Genomic DNA, 19,103 nt, shown 5'->3' with positions numbered 1-19,103 from the left:
TTTATTTAAGAATCTGGCAAGAATAGCAGAGGTTCCATTTGGGCAAATGGCACATGCATTAAATGCAAAAATGACCAGTTCTCTTCATTTATGATCATCCCCGCAACTCCATGTAGGCGTCCATAAATGGCCAGCAAAATTACCCCAAAAATGACACAATCCTAACAGCTTGCTATTACAGACAAACTGACTAAAACTTATCAAAGTCATTAACGTTGTTAAAATGAACATCTTACCAAAATTTTTTATTTTTATTTCAGTCAATTCCCTTATTTTTGCCGAAACATTTTTTTGTTTCACTGGACAAGATTATTGGTTCTTTCATTTGGGGAGGGAAGCCACCTAGGGTCTCTAAAACTTTGCTGCAGCGATGCAGATTTAGTGGAGGACTTGCATTACCTAATTTTTTAGTCTATTACTGGGCCGCTCACATCCATAAACTTTGCTACTGGCTAAAATCTTCTGGTTCCTCGTGGTGTAAATTGGAGCTATCATCATGTAAGGGCTCTTCTTTACCGGCTTTGCTCTATTCCTCTTTACCCGTGAGACCCTCTCTGTACACTGATAATCAGGTGGTTCTTAACACACTCAAAATCTGGTTTCAGTTTAGACGTCACTTTAATTTTGTAATGCCGTCTTCCTCGGGTCCTCTAAGCGAAAACCATTTGTTTCCCCCTTCACTTTTGGACTCGACATTTTCAGTGTGGTGTGACAAGGGTATAAAACAGTTCAAACATTTATATGTGGATGGTGTTTTCGATAGTTTTCCCAACTTGTCTTCTCGTTACAATCTCCCTGTTACCCATTTGTTTCGCTATTTTCAAATTCGAAACTTTGTTGCTAAGTGTTTCCCAAATTTCCCCTCTTTACCTCCAGAACAGCAGTGGGAAACTACGTTATCATTTGTTCCTCATCACAGAGGAACCATTTCGAAACTCTATGATGCTATTCTGTCTTTTAGTAACCACTCTAATGTTAAGCTTAAGCGTACATGGGAAGAAGAACTGGGATTTCGAATACATGAGGAGTCTTGGGAACGGGCTATAACGAGGATACGATCTTCCACCTCCTGTGCTCGTCTTGGACTTATTCAATTTAAGGTCATACACAGGGTGCATTTCTCTAAGTCTAGACTTTCTGAATTGTATCCAGAAGTGGAAAATAAATGTGATAAATGCCATGGTTCTCCTTGTCACCTTAGCCACATGTTTTTTCTGTGCCCTGAGCTACAAGGTTTCTGGACAAGGTATTTTGCTATTATGTCAACTGTTCTTGGGGTAACTCTTCATCCTTGTCCTCTGATTGCTGTGTTTGGGATTCCTGCTCGCTCACTTACACTTGATTCCACACAAAGGGATATTATAGCCTTCACATCCCTATTAGCGAGACGTCTAATATTGTTGCATTGGAAGTCTGCTAAGTATCCTACTATTTCCCGGTGGCTTAAAGATGTCATGTTTTTTTTAAAACTTGAAAAAATTAAATATACGTTGAGAGGTTGCACAGCCAAATTTTTTCACAAGTGGCAACCCTTTATCTCTTATTTTGCTAGTCTAGAGGTATTGCCTGTTTAAATCTACTTTTGTTACTGTTATATTCCTCTAATATGTTCGATGGTTGTGTTGATCTGTGTGGGACTGGGGGGGGCGTTGTGTTTTGTTTTTTTGTTTTTTTTGTTGTTTTTTTCATATATATATATATATATATATATATATATATATATATATGTTAATTTACTTAGGAAAATTAAGAAAGGTTGATTGTATTTCGGTAACTGCAAGTACTGTTTTCTTTTTTCAATAAAAATATTTTCCAAAAAAAAAAAAAAAAACTTATCAAAGTCAGTCCTGATTAATTTTCTGCCAATTAAATAATTGCTTATTTTTCTTCCTCTTTTTTGTTTTTAAATCAGGACATAAAATGTCTCAGTAATTTAGATTTCTAAATATAAGAAAGATCATGTATGACTGTAATATTCTGCTGAAATAAATGTGTGTGCAAGGCTCAATCCAATTTAATCTGATCCAGCATCTCACATAATCCACTGTTTATATCTGTGGTATCATGTCATATATATTGGATTAATACTTTGTTACACTACTGCAAGTACAGCACGCCTAAAGTAATCCATATCTGTAAGCTAGTAGCTGGGTTCAAGGCTGAAGGAGTTGGCGCAATACTTGTAAATGACTTCTTATGAATTATGAATAACACTGGAATGTGTTTTCTGACTGCCACAACTGTAACACACCCCCTAACTCGGACGAGTGCCAAACACATCAGGAGCACACCACGACCAACACAAAAACACGCCACAAACACCTCTTAGATAATCGTTTCTATACGCCTAATAAGTGTAGCAACAAAATAACGGCATCATTATAATATATATGTGGCAAGTATGTGATTTATTTGCATGGTTTACTGTAAGTATGGAGCCTTGGGGGTAAGCGCATCAGTTTTGGGAAACAATAGGTGCTGTCAAAAGAGAAAAGCGCGTTGAGGGGGGGAAAGCTAACGGTTTTCAAAAAAGAACCGAAAGAAAAACTGCGACATGCGAGAAAGTTGCGCCGAAAGCTTACAAACCTCACCTTGTTTGACACACTTGAGTCGGAGGGGGTCTTTGCTGTGCTTGACCACAGCATGGACGTCCCTGGTGGTGAGTCCAGCCACAGGGGTATCATTGACTTCCAGCAGGAGTTCATCCTGGAAGAGTTTGCCGCTATGGCAGACCGCTCCGCCCGGGAGAAGCTCGCCGATAACCGGGAACTGTCCATTCTCTGCGCCGCCCTTCAACTCCAGCCCCAGTTCCCCCTCCTCATTCCTGCAAAGGACACTCTCGTGGACTTTGTTTGTCCAGTGGTTCTTCTTCTTCTTCAGGGTCTTGGACATGGCTCGAAGAAAGGGAAAATTACATGAGTGCGGCTGTGGAAGAAGTTTTGTCGCTCTCGGAAGTGCCTCAGTGTCACGGCAGCACTGTAAAGTGATCGGTTTCAGTGGTAAACGCCAGCTGTATCCATGTCCTCGCACACACTCACGCGCACAGCAGCTGGATCATCAGCCTGCCTTTGCAATAACTGAGAGCTGCCGAACTTGTGCCGCCTTCAGGGGATATTTTAAAAATCGGAACTCACACGATCGCAGTTTATGCAAACACCATCGCGAACAAGAAAAACGCAGTTTAGGAGAATTTACACTATGTGAATAAGTGATTGTAAGAAACACTACACTTAAAATTTGATAAAAAACAAACAAACAAACAAACAAACAAACAAACAAACATCTGTGTAGATAATGATTAGGTGATAATGATTAGCTCCTGGAGAAATATAGGTGGTTTTGTGTGGTGATGTAAGAAGTTATATTATTAATTAAAAAGTTTGGCATTCTTGTTTTCTATTGTAGGACCTTAACTAGTAAAATGTAGAAAACAAGACTCAAACCAATTGCAATCTGACTGCATCTACCAGCAGAAATGCAATAATATGCAGTGAGATATAGTACTTGTTCTTAATGATAAAACTAGATTATACTTTGTTATTATTTCACTTTAAAAACTTTGCTGACATGTGCAATAGAAACACGTCATCTTATTAAATAAATCAATGAGGCAAATCAGTATTTATCGTTGTAAAACCTTTACTTGCATTCCACACATTCCAAAAAGGAAGTTCATCTTGAGCGCCAAGAATAAAGCGCTTAAAACTTCTCAACTTCGAAATGCACAACATTACCAGTGTCATTTGAAAGCGACATCCAGCTTTGACCAACCCAACTGACCCGGAAGTGAAAGCTGAAGAAGGAGGAGAGAGACAAGGGTTTTCCCAAAATCCAGCTTTCCACGAAAAGAAAAAAGAAAAAGGAAAGAGGGGGAGGCAGAGCAGCGGTATTTCCACTGGCATGGCAGCAAAGAAGCGCTAATAACAGGGGGTTTCAAACCACAAATATGTCTCTTCTGTTTGACACTTGTTTACAGACACTTCTAATACTACAGTTTTAAAATAAATGCGAAGTATCTGCCACAGTGTAGCCGGTGAGACCATAACTATAACTTTAAAGATGTGATCATCTGAGTCTACTCAAATTTCTTTTTTCCTCCCCCAGCATCATTGCGATTCCTTTCTCCTTAAACATGACTCTGCTTCAATTAAAGTCTCCTTCTGGTTTGACAAGAAGCTTTGAGGGTGACTTCAGTGTGTTACTTGAATTGAAGCCCCAAACACATTTTTTTAACATTATTTTCAGGTGAAGTTGAAGGCAAGATTGTATTTACTTGAACAGCCTCGAGGTCTTGTGTGACGTTTATATTACGGAGCATTTTCAAAGGCTGCAAGTATTTATCAGCTGAGAATTCCTCCTCTATATTGATACTCAGATTTCAGAATCATTTGTTCCCTCTAACGGCATTTATGATCCGCTTGCTTAGTTGGTTTGTTGTAGGCCTAATAGTGCTGTCATGCACCAGAAAAAAATGGCTCTTAAGTGAAAATCCCCTTGTGTTTATCTCCGACTAGAGGAAAGGGACATAAAGCAAATGGAGAATTGGCTGACTATAATCCGTCTTCAAACAAGTGTGTGTTGTGGGTCTCTCCGTCACATTACTGACATCCTCCAGTCTGCTTGGTGATGAAGCCTTTTCTCACGTAGTTACTGATCCCATTCTCAGTAATGATAGTTTGCCGCTTTGCTGCCACAACTGTATAGATATGCAAAGATAATTGCTATTCTACAATGCAGAGTTATCAGTCATTCTTAATCCTTTTCAAAGCCTTAAAAATAGCATTTTTCCCCACAAGGAAGCATTCCAGTAATGACGTGAGATAAGTGCCCTGTTTTAAACCCAAAACGGCTTCCTCTTGTGTCATGATGTCATTTATTCCACCCAGTTCAAGGAAAGGTTGTTTTTAAGACTTTTTTTTAATTCATTCATTCAATTAACTGTTCAATAATGTTTTCTCCATATTGCCACTACTTGTAAAATACCAGTAAAAGCTGATGGAGATATTGATACTGACAGCAAAGGACTCGATCATTAAAATGTTGTGTAAGCAATTTTAATTGTTATAAAAAAAATTAATAAAAAAAAAGAAGAATACCCTGGTAGCTGTAAGTGGATACTGAGTCATGGCAGCCTTACAGTGCATGGTCTCCGCTGCATCAATCTGGTAGTCTGGGGAAAGAAGATGAGCCAAATCTGGCAATAACTACAATAACTGTATGGGAGTGTTAAACACAAAAACAGGGGTTTTTGGAGGAGGTTTCATTGCACCATGAGCAGGCAGATTAACTCGTGTCCTGTGCAAGAATGGGACTTTCATGGAACAAACAAAAATAGATGGAGCACTCAAAGTAGTGCAAAGCTGCACAAAGAGCAATTCATGAAGGTCATAGGAGTCAAACTGAAATGAGGAGTGCTGTGTGGAAGTTTTTTAGATTTCTCTCATTTCTTTACAATTTGCTTGCAATGAGCCATACTTGAGTTCTCTGGGCTTTCTGAAGATCTTTTAAAGTTTTCCTTTGGACACTGTCTGATTTTTCACTCATTTATAGTCCAGTCTTTGTGATCTTCTCACTTTGTACTGGTGGATCAAAGTCTTTCTAGAAAGCACATGTTTGGCAACAACCTTTTTTTCAGCATGACCTCAAAAACATGGCCAGCGCAGTAAAAGCATACCTGGATAGAAAAACACATAATGGACCGCTATCAGTCACGGACTGGACTCTCTAGTGCCTGGACCTAATCGTTACTGAAGCAGTGTGGGATCATCTTGACAGAGAACGGAAGAAAAACACAAAGGCATCCAACCTCAAAAGAAAGATCTTTGAATGTCCTTCAAGAAATCCAGAGAGCTATTCCTGAAGACTACTTAAAGAAATTAAAGAAAGCTTTCCTAAGAGAGTTCAGGCTGTGTTGAAGATTAAAGCTGGGCATACTAAATATTCACTTTCAAGCTCATTACAATCATACAGACTCTGTTCTTGTATTTCCATGTTTGTTTGCACATCCTCCAATAAATCTCAGCACCTATTTTCTTTTTTATGAGTGATGGTGCAAGACACTTGCATAGTGGCTGTCCAGAAGTTCTTTGTTATAACTCGTGCAATGAATGTGCTTTTATGTAAAATATGAGATGCATAAGTCCCGTATAACTAAGAAGATTAATACTACTCTTATCTTTATGTCAAAGCTAAGCCAACTTTGGAATCACTATCCTGGAAGCAGTCGGAGACAAATGTAGTAATTCCCTGTAAAAAAACACTTTTCTTTTTGGTGTAAACGAACTACAGATAACATTATAATTTCTGAGCTAGGGTTGTTTGCATGGATTATGTTACCCATGGACACTCATCATAGCTGTACCTCCACACACAAGAAGGCACATGCAGCAAGCACAAGGCCTTGAAGCACGTGTTATTCTGCAAACTCAACTTACCTTCAGCAAGGATGCAGAAACACATACTTTATCGTCTAAATATGTAAAAATATGTACATTTAAACTTTTCCAGGTTCAAAGTCCAAGAACAAAAACACGCTGAGCAAAATTGTTGAGCAAAATAAGGAAATGCACATCTGAAGATATAGTTCCACAATGGACATCAAATCAACATTGTTTTGCAATTAATTTTTGCTCAAAACAATCTTTGCTGTCCTTGAGTCATGATGACAGTAAAGCAGCAGACAATGCTCTGTTGTCTCCTCAGCGGGATTTGGAGAAGTGCCTCTGCATTCCAGAGGTGGGAGCACTGCTGAGTGAAAATTTAAAAAAGAAGAAGAAAGAATCCAAACAAAAGAGAAAGGGAGTATTTTAACAAGGGTAGGAATTCTGGAGGCAGTGTTTGAACAAGGAGAGGAATGCTCTGCGCGTGGCAGAATAAGTGCCAGGGAGGTGAAGAGAACAACAGCCCAGGAAATGAAAGGACTGGAAAAACAGTGTGGGATTAAAATGTGTTAGATGTGCTGGGTGGGCTCCCGCCTGCCACACTGAGCCTTTAAAAGTGGATTGAGGAAAATGGGTTTTTACAACAAATAATGTATATGTTTGGAGAAGAGCATTTTCAAAATTCCTGTTTATGTGATCGTTTTCCTGGAAGCACAAGGCACAGTACACAAACAGACACTTCCTGCCTTTTCTACAGATTCAGATTGCAGGAAATCATTCTGTTCAGCCATCAGTCACATCTACACGACCAGATGGGAGTTCATTGGCTCAGCCAGTGATGCTGCCCCTGGGATTGTTACACTGCTCTGCTACATGATGTAATGGTTATGACAGGCCTTATTGCAAGATAATTAAAGCTGGTCAGGAATAAAGTGAAACTGCCTGACGATGGCTTCCACCGCCAATGAAAGAGGAAGTTAATATCCACTCTGTGCGAGCGAACGCTGCCGTTCCAGCTCCAGCTGAGTCATTCTTGGTGATTTGGCAGGTTGTTTTACAATGTCACGCTCCGTACAGGAATGAGTGAATGACTGTGTGTGGTCACTTTGTCTTATTCAAGCCCGGTCAATCTCAGGCATCTGACCTGTTTACTTTGCTGCCATCTGTTCTACCTCGCAGCACAGAAAAGATTCAGTCTGTCACTCTCCGTCTCCTGTTGCTTGACCTCAACTGAAAAAGAAGTGCCAAGAGATGTTCAGCTGAATCTCATACACTGCCGATGTCATGGGGAAACGCTGTGAATGCCGAGAAAATGTGGAGGCAAAACAGGACATTGCAAATTTCCCAGATCAGGTATGTTATGATATATTGTTTAAAAACAAAACAAAAAAATGCTAAATTAATGTATTGAAGTCAACGTATTTAAAAGTAACTCCTGTGTGCTAAAAGCTGCAGCTTCCGACCATTTTCCACGCTTGGTTCCCGATGGGTTTTTTTCTCCTCAAGAGGATATCAGCAAGCAATGGGTTATCTGCGGAAGCTGTTATATTCTGGTCTCATTCACGACACACTCCAGAATATCTATTTCCTACCCAACGGGGTAGTAAGTTTTATTAACAAGTCATGCGACTCAGATTGGTCCTGTGCCATGTACAACAGCAACATACGGTCTAACAATCCTTACTTGTGGGTCACTCTAAAACGTCCGTGCAGCAACACAATCCATTGTGGAACAAACCATCTTGCAAACAATAATTCACATTATTACATCTCTTCTCTTTTTTTTGTTTTTGGAAAACCCTGCTCCAAGTGGAATGGCGGTCAAAAGGCTGAACTCTGACACTGTCCCCTAGCTTAAAAGAGTCCATGTCTCGTGCCGATCGGTCATAGCACAATTTTTGGCGCTTCTGTTTCATCTCCAACTCCCGCAGGGCTGGAATGACTTTTGGCCTTAGCAGGCTCGTCCTGGTTGGCAAAAATGTCTGTGTCCTCCTGCTGAGCAGCCTCTGAGCTGGGCTGGTCACCATGCCTTGCGATGGTGTGTTGCGATGGTCCAGAATCGCAAGACACGGGTCCTGCCCTGCCATTTTTGCCTTTAGCAGCAGCCTCTTTGCTGTCTTCACTGCTGATTCTGCCTTCCCATTACTCTGAGGGTAACCTGGTGAAGATGTTTTGTGCTGGAAATCCCACAGTCGACTAAATCTCAGAAACTCACCGGACGTATACTGTGGTCCATTATCTGAAACAACAATGTCCAGGAGGCCCTGTCTGGCAAAGTGAGCCTTCAACTTTCTAATCACTGTGATGGACTTAGTGTCCGGGAGATAGTCAATCTCCCAGAAGTTTGAATAGTAGTCCACTGTGATAAGGTAGTCCTTGTTGTCAAACTTAAACAGGTCTGAGCCCACCTTAGCCCATGGTCTAGTCGGGATCTCATGTGGGACCAAGGTCTCTTTCTGCTGTCTGTAGTCAACTGACCTACAGATGTCACACTTAGTCACATAAGTCTTAATTTGTTCATTCATGCCTGGCCAATACACACACTCTCTGGTTCTCCTTAGACAACCTTCTATACCTAGGTGTGCCGAGTGTAGTCTAGCTATGATCTCCTGTCTCATGGTAGTCGGGACAACAACACGTTCACCTCTAAACACAAGTCCATCCTGACTACTCAGTTCATCCTGGAATGAGAAGAATGGTCTGATGTCACCGTCAGTGTCTCTTGTCAGTCGGCCAACCTCTGTGAATTGTATCTATGAGGATCTGTAGTGCTTTGTCCTCTTGTGTAGCAGTCCTTATGCTGTTTAGTCTGTCAGGTGAGATGGGTGCATGAGTGACCATGTTAATGCTCTCTATCTCCTCCTCTATGGAGCCCTGTGGTGAGCACTCTGGAAGATATGCCCTACTCAACGTGTCTGCTAATAACATGTCTTTGCCTGGCACATACACCACATCTATGTCATATTTCTGAATGCGCATAAGCATCCTTTGCAACAGTTTGGGTGCGCTCAACAGCGGTTTTCTTACTATGGTCTCTAAGGGTTTGTGATCACTGTGTACCACCACTTTGCGACCATATGTGTACTGATGAAACTTCTCCATACTGAAAACTACAGCCAAAAGCTCCTTTTCGATCTGGGCATAACCTTGCTCTGTACGTGTAAATGCTCTACTCGCAAAAGCCACAGGCTTACCCGTCTGCATGAGTGCTGCACCTAACCCTTTGTCAGAAGCGTCACATTGTACTGTCAGCTCTTCCTCTGGGCAGTAGTATTTCAGGACAGGAGCCTCTGCTATAGTCTTTTTCAGTCTCTGGAATGCGTCTTCATGTCGAGTCGTCCAGTTCCACTCACTGTCTTTGTGTGTCAGTTGTCTCAGTATGTCGCAGTGGTCAGACAGATGTGGGCAAAACTTTGCTAAGTAGTTCACCATACCTAACAGTCTCTGTACTGCCTTCACGTCTGTAGGTCTGGGCATTTGTTCTATAGCCCTAACCTTCTCTGGGTCTATTTTCAGACGGTTGCATGTCAGCTGATGTCCAATGTACGTAGTCTCCTTCTGTTTAAATTTAAACTCGTCTGCGTTTAACTTAATGTTTTTCTGCCTGCAACGAGTCAAAAACTGTCTCAGCTTCTCGTCATGGTCACGTACTGCTCCAGCATCTGTGTCCCCCTGACCCGTGATCAGCACATCATCTGCAATGATGTAGATCCCTGCCAGTCCATCCAAAGCTTGTGTGAGCTTCCTCTGGAACACTTCCGGAGCTGGACTTATCCCCATTGGCATCCTCAGCCATCTGTAGCGTCCAAATGGAGTCGAAAATGTTGTCAGGTAGCTCGACGACTCCTCCAGTTTCACGTGCCAGAACCCACTCTTCACGACGCAGACAGAGAACACTTTAGCCTTTGACAGCTCCGTTGTAGGGCTTTGTTTAAGGGTTTTGGATCTATGCACACCCTTAAGTCCCCACTCTGCTTTTGGACCACAACCATCCCACTGATCCAGGCTGTGCTGCATTCTACTGGTGTAATGATCCCTCTGCGCTGAAGATCTTGAAGCTCCTTTTTTAACGGCTTTATCATTGCAATAGGGACACGCCGTTTTGGTAACTGCACAGGTTTCACATTTTCATCCACCTCGAGCCTTAACTCTCTTTCCAAACAGCCATCTCCTGTGAAAACATCGGCATACTCTGTTTTAATCTGATTCATGTTCCACTCATTGGCTGTTGGGTGCTCTGAAGTAACGATGCTGTCCAGTTTCAAGATGTTTTCATAGTGCACTTTTATGAGTTTCATCGCTTTGCTGGCTCTCTTGCCCAGCAGTGGTACTTTACAGTCTTTGTCACTTGAAACTCCAACAGATACAGTTTCTGATTTCTCGGGTTACGTAGCTTAACTTTGCATTTTCCCAACGGCTTTATCTTACTTTTGTTGTACATCATCAACACTGTCTGTGTGTCCTCCAACTGTGTGTTCGGGCTTAGCATGTGGATTGGCATTACATTACAACTGGCACCACAGTCAATCTGAAAATTTACAATCTCTTTGCCCATCAGCATGCCTGCAAAGAGTTGAATGCCTCTCACTTTGTCAGTGTTCTTTGTATTTGAATCATGTGTGTCTGCCTCTGTAACACAGAGAACATCCTCATACTCATCACTCTCACATGCTGTCACGTTGTGTACATTCCTCCTTGTCTTCTGCTCTGAATGTACCATGCATTTAACTGCAAAGTGGTTTTCTCTGCCACACTTTTTGCATTTCTTCCTGTATGCTGGACATTTTTCTTTTTTTTTTCCATGTGTTCTGCCACAAAACTTAAAGTCCACTGCGTCGCCGATCCGTTTCTGGCACGCAGCTCCACGCACAGCATGCACCTCCTCCACTGCAGCTCCCGAAATGGTTTTGCTGTTTTCCGGCGACAGCTCCGCAGCGCTGTATGCATGCATCCAGTGTCATGTTTTTCTCACGCAGCAGTCTCTCCCTCAAACTCGGGTTGTTAAGTCCACATACAATCCTGTCACGAATCAGTGAGTCCCTTATTACGCCAAAGTTGCACGTTTTTGTCAGCAGCTTTAACTCCGTCACATAGCTGTCGATTGTCTCACTGGTGCCTTGGTTTCTCGTGAAGAACCGATAACGCTCTACAGTTTCATTAACTACAGGATTGCAATGATTGTCAAACTTCTCAATAATGTCCTTAACTGTCCACCGATCTCTCGCTGTGTCGCCCATTAGCGTGTCTAGCAGCTCCCTGCCGCTCTCCCCAACGAGATAACTGAACAGGCTTACTTTTTTCTGTTCGCCATCTGAGTCCATGGTCAGCTCCAAATAGAGCATAAACTCGTCCCTCCAGGTCTTCCATGTCCGTGATAGGTTACTGGAGTCCAATACCAGCGTCGGCGGCGCTTTAAGGCCCTCCATGCCTCGCGGTGGTGCTAACTCGATTAGCCGCTAGTTGCTCACCGCTCCGACAGGCGTCTCCCGGGGGTCCACTCCAGCCGTGCAGCTTACTCCGCTGTCCGCTCCGCTGCCATCATGTTATATTCTGGTCTCATTCACAACAGACTCCAGAATATCTATTTCCTACCCAACGGGGTAGTAAGTTTTATTAACAAGTCATGCGACTCAGATTGGTCCTGTGCCATGTACAACAGCAACATACATGTCGTGTCCAAATTCATGGGCTGCATCCTCCTGAGGCTGCATTTGTAGACCGATTACGTCACAGCGACGCGCCGAAGGCTGTCCAAATTCGTAGACTCCTCTGAATGCAGCCGACAAATGCGTCCTCCTTTTCCCCGAATTTGAAGGATGGGTCGGGTGAGTCCTTCGTGGCCTACCATATCCCAGAATTCATAGCACGGCCCAGCCAAACTCCAGTTTCCAACAATGGCGGCTGCTACTAAGTTTTAAAATTACTCATACTAATCTTTCTGGGTCACAAAATAAACTTTTAACATATTTTCAGGCGAGAAAGTAGCTGTGTAAACATCAAATATCTGCTTGGTTTATCAAGATATCGCATATTTGCAAAAGTGCTTCGACGTTTTCGGAGACGTCTGCTACCCACCAGCTCGATAGCTAGCCGGGAGCTCGAGGGTTACTGATGCGGCCGAGAATGGCACAACTCCCGGCACATCATTTTCAGATCACCGTGGACTTTCGCTGCTCGGGTTAAACGTAATATATAAGTCACTTAGACAACCTAAAAATGTTATTGTTGGGCTTTTTTCAGTGTTTTGTTTGTTCGTGAGTAAATCGGTTTGGCTGAGATTAAAGTTATTAGAATAGATTAGATAAAATAAAACTTTATTAATCCCCCGGGTGGGTTCCTCCTTGGTTTTTACACAGCTGACTAAACGTCAAACAGAAAACAGATTAAACAGAAGTATGAGACAGTCGAGAATTTACGCCAGTGTCCTGTTATATTTTAGATAGCAAGGAGCAGACGGCTGAGTTTATTAAACTCCACCGAGACTGCGGTGACGCTAATCTGAAGGCTAGACCGTCCAATTTCACGGCCGTTTACTTCCGGCCTACCCGACCTTCTGAGGACCCGGCCCACGTAGACCGCGAAGGCCGGGTCCTCAGGAGGATGCAGCCCATGAATTTGGACACGACCACAGCCTAACAATCCATTGTGGAACAAACCATCTTGCAAACAATAATTCACATTATTACAGAAGCCAGGTGAGGGGCAGCCAGTCAGAAAAGAATTGGGCTTTTAGGAAGGAGGGGGCTTAAAAAGATAGTTTGTTCCAAACAAAAGTACTGAAAAACTGCAAGTGAGTATAATACAAGTTGTTAAAGCTAGCTTGTTCTCATTCAACTTCATTCTTTTATATTTTACATTCTAATGCTTCATAATAAATTATGATAATAGCACAAAATAAAATAATAATAATAAAATTTGCAGACGTCATTCTTTCTCCATAATGTTACGTACTATAAGTAAGTAATGTTGAACTTTTACCGGTAATTGAGAACGTTTGCATCATTGTGATTTTAGAGAAATATAGAAACTGGTTCCTCTAAATTAAAGCAACAATTGCACTCTCACGCCTTCACTGGAATTAAATCACAGGTGTTCTAGAAATTGGTTGTGGTCTCAAACTGAAGAAAACCTGCACACCCCAGCCACATTCTTTGATTAGGAACAAAGGATTTTAACATGAACGATAGATGCACAGTGACTTTTTTGTGTATTTTCGCAGCATGCTGAGCCCCGTCTCAGTACAAAGTGAAAAAGCCACTGTTAAATCATGATACAGGGCAAGGGCCTCTCCCGTGCACCTCCATTGCAGGGCCCCCAGCTGCTTTCTGTTGCTGATGAACAGGGCTTCTACCATCACCGCATTTGATTTGATTGTCCTTTGCATAATTTTTATGGTATTTTACCTTCACTAGTGACCGGTGTTTTGATGGTCTGGTCTCTGCCCTGCGGTCTGACTGTTAATTTATGGCCTCTCTTGGCTTTCACACAGGGCGATTTAGGCGGCATTCTGGCACAGTTGAGTTCTCACGAGACCGCTACTTCACAAATCCAGCTCTCTGAAACAACATCCAGCATCTCCACCTCTGCTTTTCCTCCCTCATTCCTCCTCCCCTATCAGCTCAGACAGATAAGTACCTCACTGAGGGCTTTAAACTGCCTCTAGGGCTGCAAAGAGTCCCATTGCTCAGCCCCGTAGACACTAGACTCTCCTACCCTCTCACAGGGGAAAAGTTGCATTTATGCTATCACAGTCAGTCATCTGCCTTCACAAGGTGCATCGTTCATCAGAGAGGGAAGCCGTGTCACTGTTGCCATGCAATCAACAGCGTGACAGCTTTATAGACTTTCACAAGCCTCCTCTCATATCCCATCACAAAGCATATCTGACAAACCAGCAGAGACAGGTCATCAAACTAGACGACAGCAGCCTATTAGGGATGAGGTGTAATACTTTCTCAAATAGAACTGGTCAGCTCTTTATCCACATTTGTACTAATGCACCTTTGTATTCCCACGAAATTGCGGATTTGTTAAGTAATGACAGATTTGTCTGCATATCATGTCTAGGATTGGTGGATGAGTGGGAGAGTGAACATTTTGTTAGCTATAGCTAATAGCTATGGGTGAGCTATTTTAATAGCATGGCTGTCATTCCTAAAGGACTGCTACATTTAATTTTAAGGATTTTTAAAGCTTTAAAGATATACGCCCATATGTAGAAGAAAGGCAACCAGAGGGTTCAAATTGGGAACCCACTTTATTTTACAAGTTGGGCTGATCAAATAGTGCTTTAATATAGACCCGGGGAATTTTTTTAAATAATCCCATACTTTCCTATCACCTACAACATAGAAGCATTCTGGTTAAAAACACAACACCATCTCAAAATATTTCCTGAAGCAGAATCATCATATCTTTGAAGTATATCCCATGCAGCTTCTGGTTGGATTTACTTAAGCAGTTTCCTCGTCTCCACCTTGTCCAGTCCCTACATACATTTATACATAAGGTTCCTTATCACAGTCTAACATGTAGGCACATTCATGCTGTTAGACATATGACTAGCATTATAAAACCTGGCACACAATGCCACCGTTATGGCAGTAGGGTAAGTGACTGAATATTGTACTTTGTCTGTGACATGATGCTGCAAAAAGGAAGCCTTGATCAGCCAGACTTTTACAAAAGTTGAACACATGAGAAAAAACTAAAGACAACTTTGCAATGAGGTCCAGAGGCCCAATTGTGTCAGTGTGAAAGTATACTTGCATGGAAAAATGTTATATCCATATATCAAACCATAACTATGGCATTACTGAGAGTTGAAAAACTGTCTAAAGTCTTTCATCTTTAATAAAATGATCAGCCTTCTGCTCTACCAGGTGTAACAATTGAGTTTAACATCCAGGCATCCATGAAAACAGAATTTATGACATTTAACGGAGTTAGAAGTTAGCAGGAAGTTAGCTCGCTAGCTTCTATCTAAATACAATATAGCATGTCCTGACTGCGGGGTTTTGGAAACAAATTAAAACGTACAGCTCTGCTATCACTTCCAACATAAATGAAGACAGAAAACTAAACAGCAGTGACGTTTGTAGGGTTACTGAAGTTTGGCAAGCTGTAGCTAATGATGTGCTACGTGACCACTAGCAACACAGCTATGTTAGCATAATATAAACAAGCTAACTTTTTTTCCACTCGATAAAAGTTAGCATGAGTGTTCTCGGTGGTCAGGAACGAATGTAATCGCATGGCAGGATGCTGTAAAGGGACCAAACTTCAGCCAGGAGAACAACTGAGATAATTCATCCACAATACGAGGTTAGTCATTCATATACTGCTGCATGGGCAGGGCTGTAGTTACATCCTAAGGTTTTAAAAACTGAGCTTAAATAAATGATTAGCGGTAATAAAAGCCGAGGGAGGTCAACAGTGATCACTGACTGTTTTAGGAGCTTTTTGAGATTAAATAGAAGAAAATACAAAACATTAAACATGTTAACAACACAAAAGCCATATTAAACACAGGCTACTTTAGGCCCGGAAGTAGGATTCGTCACGTCATCACTTAACGACCGGATGTGCTGACCGGAAATATTGTTAGGTACACCTGTTTGTCAATGCAAACACTAATCAGCCAATCACATTTCAGCAATTCAGTACAGTAGACATCTAGACATGATTGAATTCAAACGAACATGGCGTGAACGTGAGTTGTTGATGTGAGATGGGTTCGTCTGTGTATTTCAGAAACTGCTGATCCACAAAGTTTTCCCCACATAACTATTTACAATGAACGGTTAAGAGGAAAAAAAAAAGGTGATTGGCATTTCTCAGGGTGAAAATGTCTTTTTTGGTGCCAGAAGAGAATTGGCAGACTTCTTTGAGTTAATAGAAAGCCAACAGTAAATCAAATAACCACTGATTACAACCAAGGTATACAGAAGAGCATCTTCTACATACCTTGTGAAGAAGGGCCTGTATACAGTAGGTTCTGCCCTGGCACTTTGACTTTGTCCCAAATTCCAGTGGTTCTGAACTGTCTGTAGGTGTCAACGTGAGTGCAGATAAGTACCTCTCTGTTTGAGCTCTATAATGGACTGACAACATATTCCCACCTCCCACGACTGGTATTTGGACAAGAAGGTGGATGGGTGGAATAATAATCTCATCGTGACAGAAACGATCTCGACAAATCACGGAAATATATATATATTTTTTTTACTTCTCTAAATACCATGTTTTCTACAACAGACACACTGTTGTAGATTAGTGTATAATCCCAAATTAAAGTTAACATGCCCTTACAGTCGCTCTGTCAAAGGGAACATTCAGAGTTTGAGCAGCAGGCTGAAAGGTTACACATTGCCTGCAACCAGTGACACCAACACCACCAAATGCCACAACGAAGTTTATCCTAATGTTTTGAAAATTCAACAGAGCAGTGTTATAGAGGTTAGCTGGGGCTTTCACTATCAGTGTAATTAATATTCAGAGCTTGCAGCTATACGAGCTAGTGCCCCTTAGCCTTCCCCAGTCCCTTGTTTGTCCATCATGAAGGAGTTTGTGTTGCAAGACAGATATCTTAGCTTCCAGCTAACGGACTCACTGAGGCTGTCTCTGCCGCTGAATGATTGCGCGACCCCGGCGAGCTTTTCCCAAAGGCCTTTTCGGTATTCTGTTCACACAGCCTTTTTTCAAAGACCCTCATTGATCAGCTGCTCCTTAAGATCCTTTTTTCTCGTTTAGTGAGGAGTAACTGTTACATCACTGTCACAGAAAATGAATAAATGATCATGTGATTTATGAGGAAACGTCTGGATCGCGGTTTCTCATCTTACAAATGTGAATGTTCTTATTTGTTGCGTTTGAAATCTAGAATAATAGTATTAAAAAAATCAGTACAGGGGATGATTTGTTTGGATATAAATTCATGTAACTTCTTTATTTTGAATTTACATAAATTGGGATGAGCTAAAAGTTTCTGGTGTTTGTGCATTTCCCACAGTTTAAAACCAAAGCATTAAAAACTTTTGATCATATAAAATTAGTTATCATAGTAATAGGTAACATTCTTGTTTATGACAAGATCAGCATTAAAAACATGCATTTTTAGGGCTTTGGCACATCCACTGACAGGCGGGCGCAGCTTTGTCTGCTAAGCATCATTTCAGCTAAATGGAGTAACTGGACTGTGTTTGTGGTGTTGGTGCTTTTTGAGGAAATTTTAATGTACTTATCTGATCAATAATAAAGGGATTGCTGTGTGGTTAACTGTCCTAACAGATAGTTCTCAGCCACTTTACATACCTTCCATCAGTGGATTGCATTCAAGCAGTGGGACTGGACTGGTTTGCTTAAGACTTCGTAGATCTACTAAGATGCTGAATGATTTACCAGGGAAGAAATTTGCTCCTCTGTTGATGTTTGAATCTGGTTATTGATTATACGGTTGAACACGAAGGGAAAAATTCTGAAAGAAAAGGAAGTGAAAAATCTACCGCTTTTATACATTATTCAGATTATGCAGCAGTATTTCATGTATATAAATGAGTGATTTTCAGTCGAATGAGGCATCGTTATGAAATATAACAATCCCTGTCACTTCATGAACTCACCTGAAGGTTACGTTCCCTTCATAAATGAGCCTTTCCACCTCTGATATCATCAAAGGCCCTCTCATCCCCTTTTGACTAACTACCATGACCTACAAAACTCCCAACCACGTCTTCTCCAAACCTTCCACATTAATCAAATGCCTTATTTTTATTCATCACTCTTCTCCCATTTTCTCCCCGAAGCCCTTTTGACAAGGTAGCACCTCCATCACTGCATTCCACTGTGTGTGCACATCCTCTGTCATGCAGATGCAGCCCACGGCTTAATTATTCATCCCCAATCTATCCTTTAACAGGAGCCTACACTACAAGTCACTCAACCTCAGTCAATAAATATTCTCTTTGCTAAGATTAGAAGATTTTTGCATGACCTAGATATTAAATCAAGTTATTGTTCCAGCTCTGTCATGCTACATTTTCCTCTGACAGTTAAGGGAAAGGAAAGAGAGAGAGAGAGAGAGAAAGGTAGAGCGGGTGTGAGGCAGATGGATGCCATTTTAAATGAATGCTTCAGTTCAACAGTGACCCCTGCTGTAGGGTGCAGACTGCCTTTTCCTCCCTTCAGGCCAAATTGCTTTGAGGACACTTCAGTTCAGGGGGCCAGCCTTTAGTTCGGCATCTCTTCCATGCCAAAATCCCCCACACATTTTTAAGCATATCATCCTGTGTGCGACCTTCCTTATCCAACTATTCAAACATAATTGTACAGACTCAAAAGTTATAAAGCAAAACAATACTGCAGGATTAAATGGGATGCCGTGATCTTTTTATACGTCTAAACCCTCATTGAGTGCTGCACAAACTGTTTCATGCATTTACACCTTTCTCCCAGGGTGCCTTTTCATGAGTTTGATGAATCACTGTACAAACAGCGTTGCTTTTCTGACGACTATAAAGAAACCTTTAATCACCGCTTTTCAAACAGGCTCTTTAAAAATGACCAATTTAATAACATTTGTTTTTTAAATGATTGAATGCATTTAAGCAATGAATATTATGTAATTTCTACATATTTTAAAACATACCTTAACTGATCTGTGACAACCTTGTGCCTTTTCAGGACTGATTATTTCAATGCTTTCTCCTTTCAGGTAATCCTTGG

General features: G+C 41.5%; 1 protein-coding gene across 3 annotated transcripts in view; it reads right to left on the bottom strand.

Annotated features, from left to right (window-relative positions):
- Positions 1–3,072, bottom strand: part of magi2a (membrane associated guanylate kinase, WW and PDZ domain containing 2a) — a 271,683-nt gene extending 268,611 nt beyond the window's left edge. For all 3 annotated transcript variants that reach the window (XM_085436583.1, XM_085436580.1, XM_085436582.1), the window contains exon 1: positions 2,592–3,072. In XM_085436583.1, coding sequence (XP_085292709.1) covers positions 2,592–2,892 — 301 coding nt within the window. In that variant the 5' untranslated portion in view covers positions 2,893–3,072. The remainder of the gene's footprint in view (positions 1–2,591) is intronic.
- Between the last annotated feature and the right edge of the window lie 16,031 nt (positions 3,073–19,103).

The sequence above is a fragment of the Copadichromis virginalis genome, linkage group LG17 (assembly GCF_057382275.1).
Source record: "Copadichromis virginalis isolate Kocher_CV1m ecotype Utaka linkage group LG17, C_Virginalis_male_GT1.1, whole genome shotgun sequence".
NCBI lineage: Eukaryota > Metazoa > Chordata > Actinopteri > Cichliformes > Cichlidae > Copadichromis > Copadichromis virginalis.
Note: the sequence above shows the minus strand (reverse complement) of the source record. Positions and strands in the feature narration are given on the sequence as shown.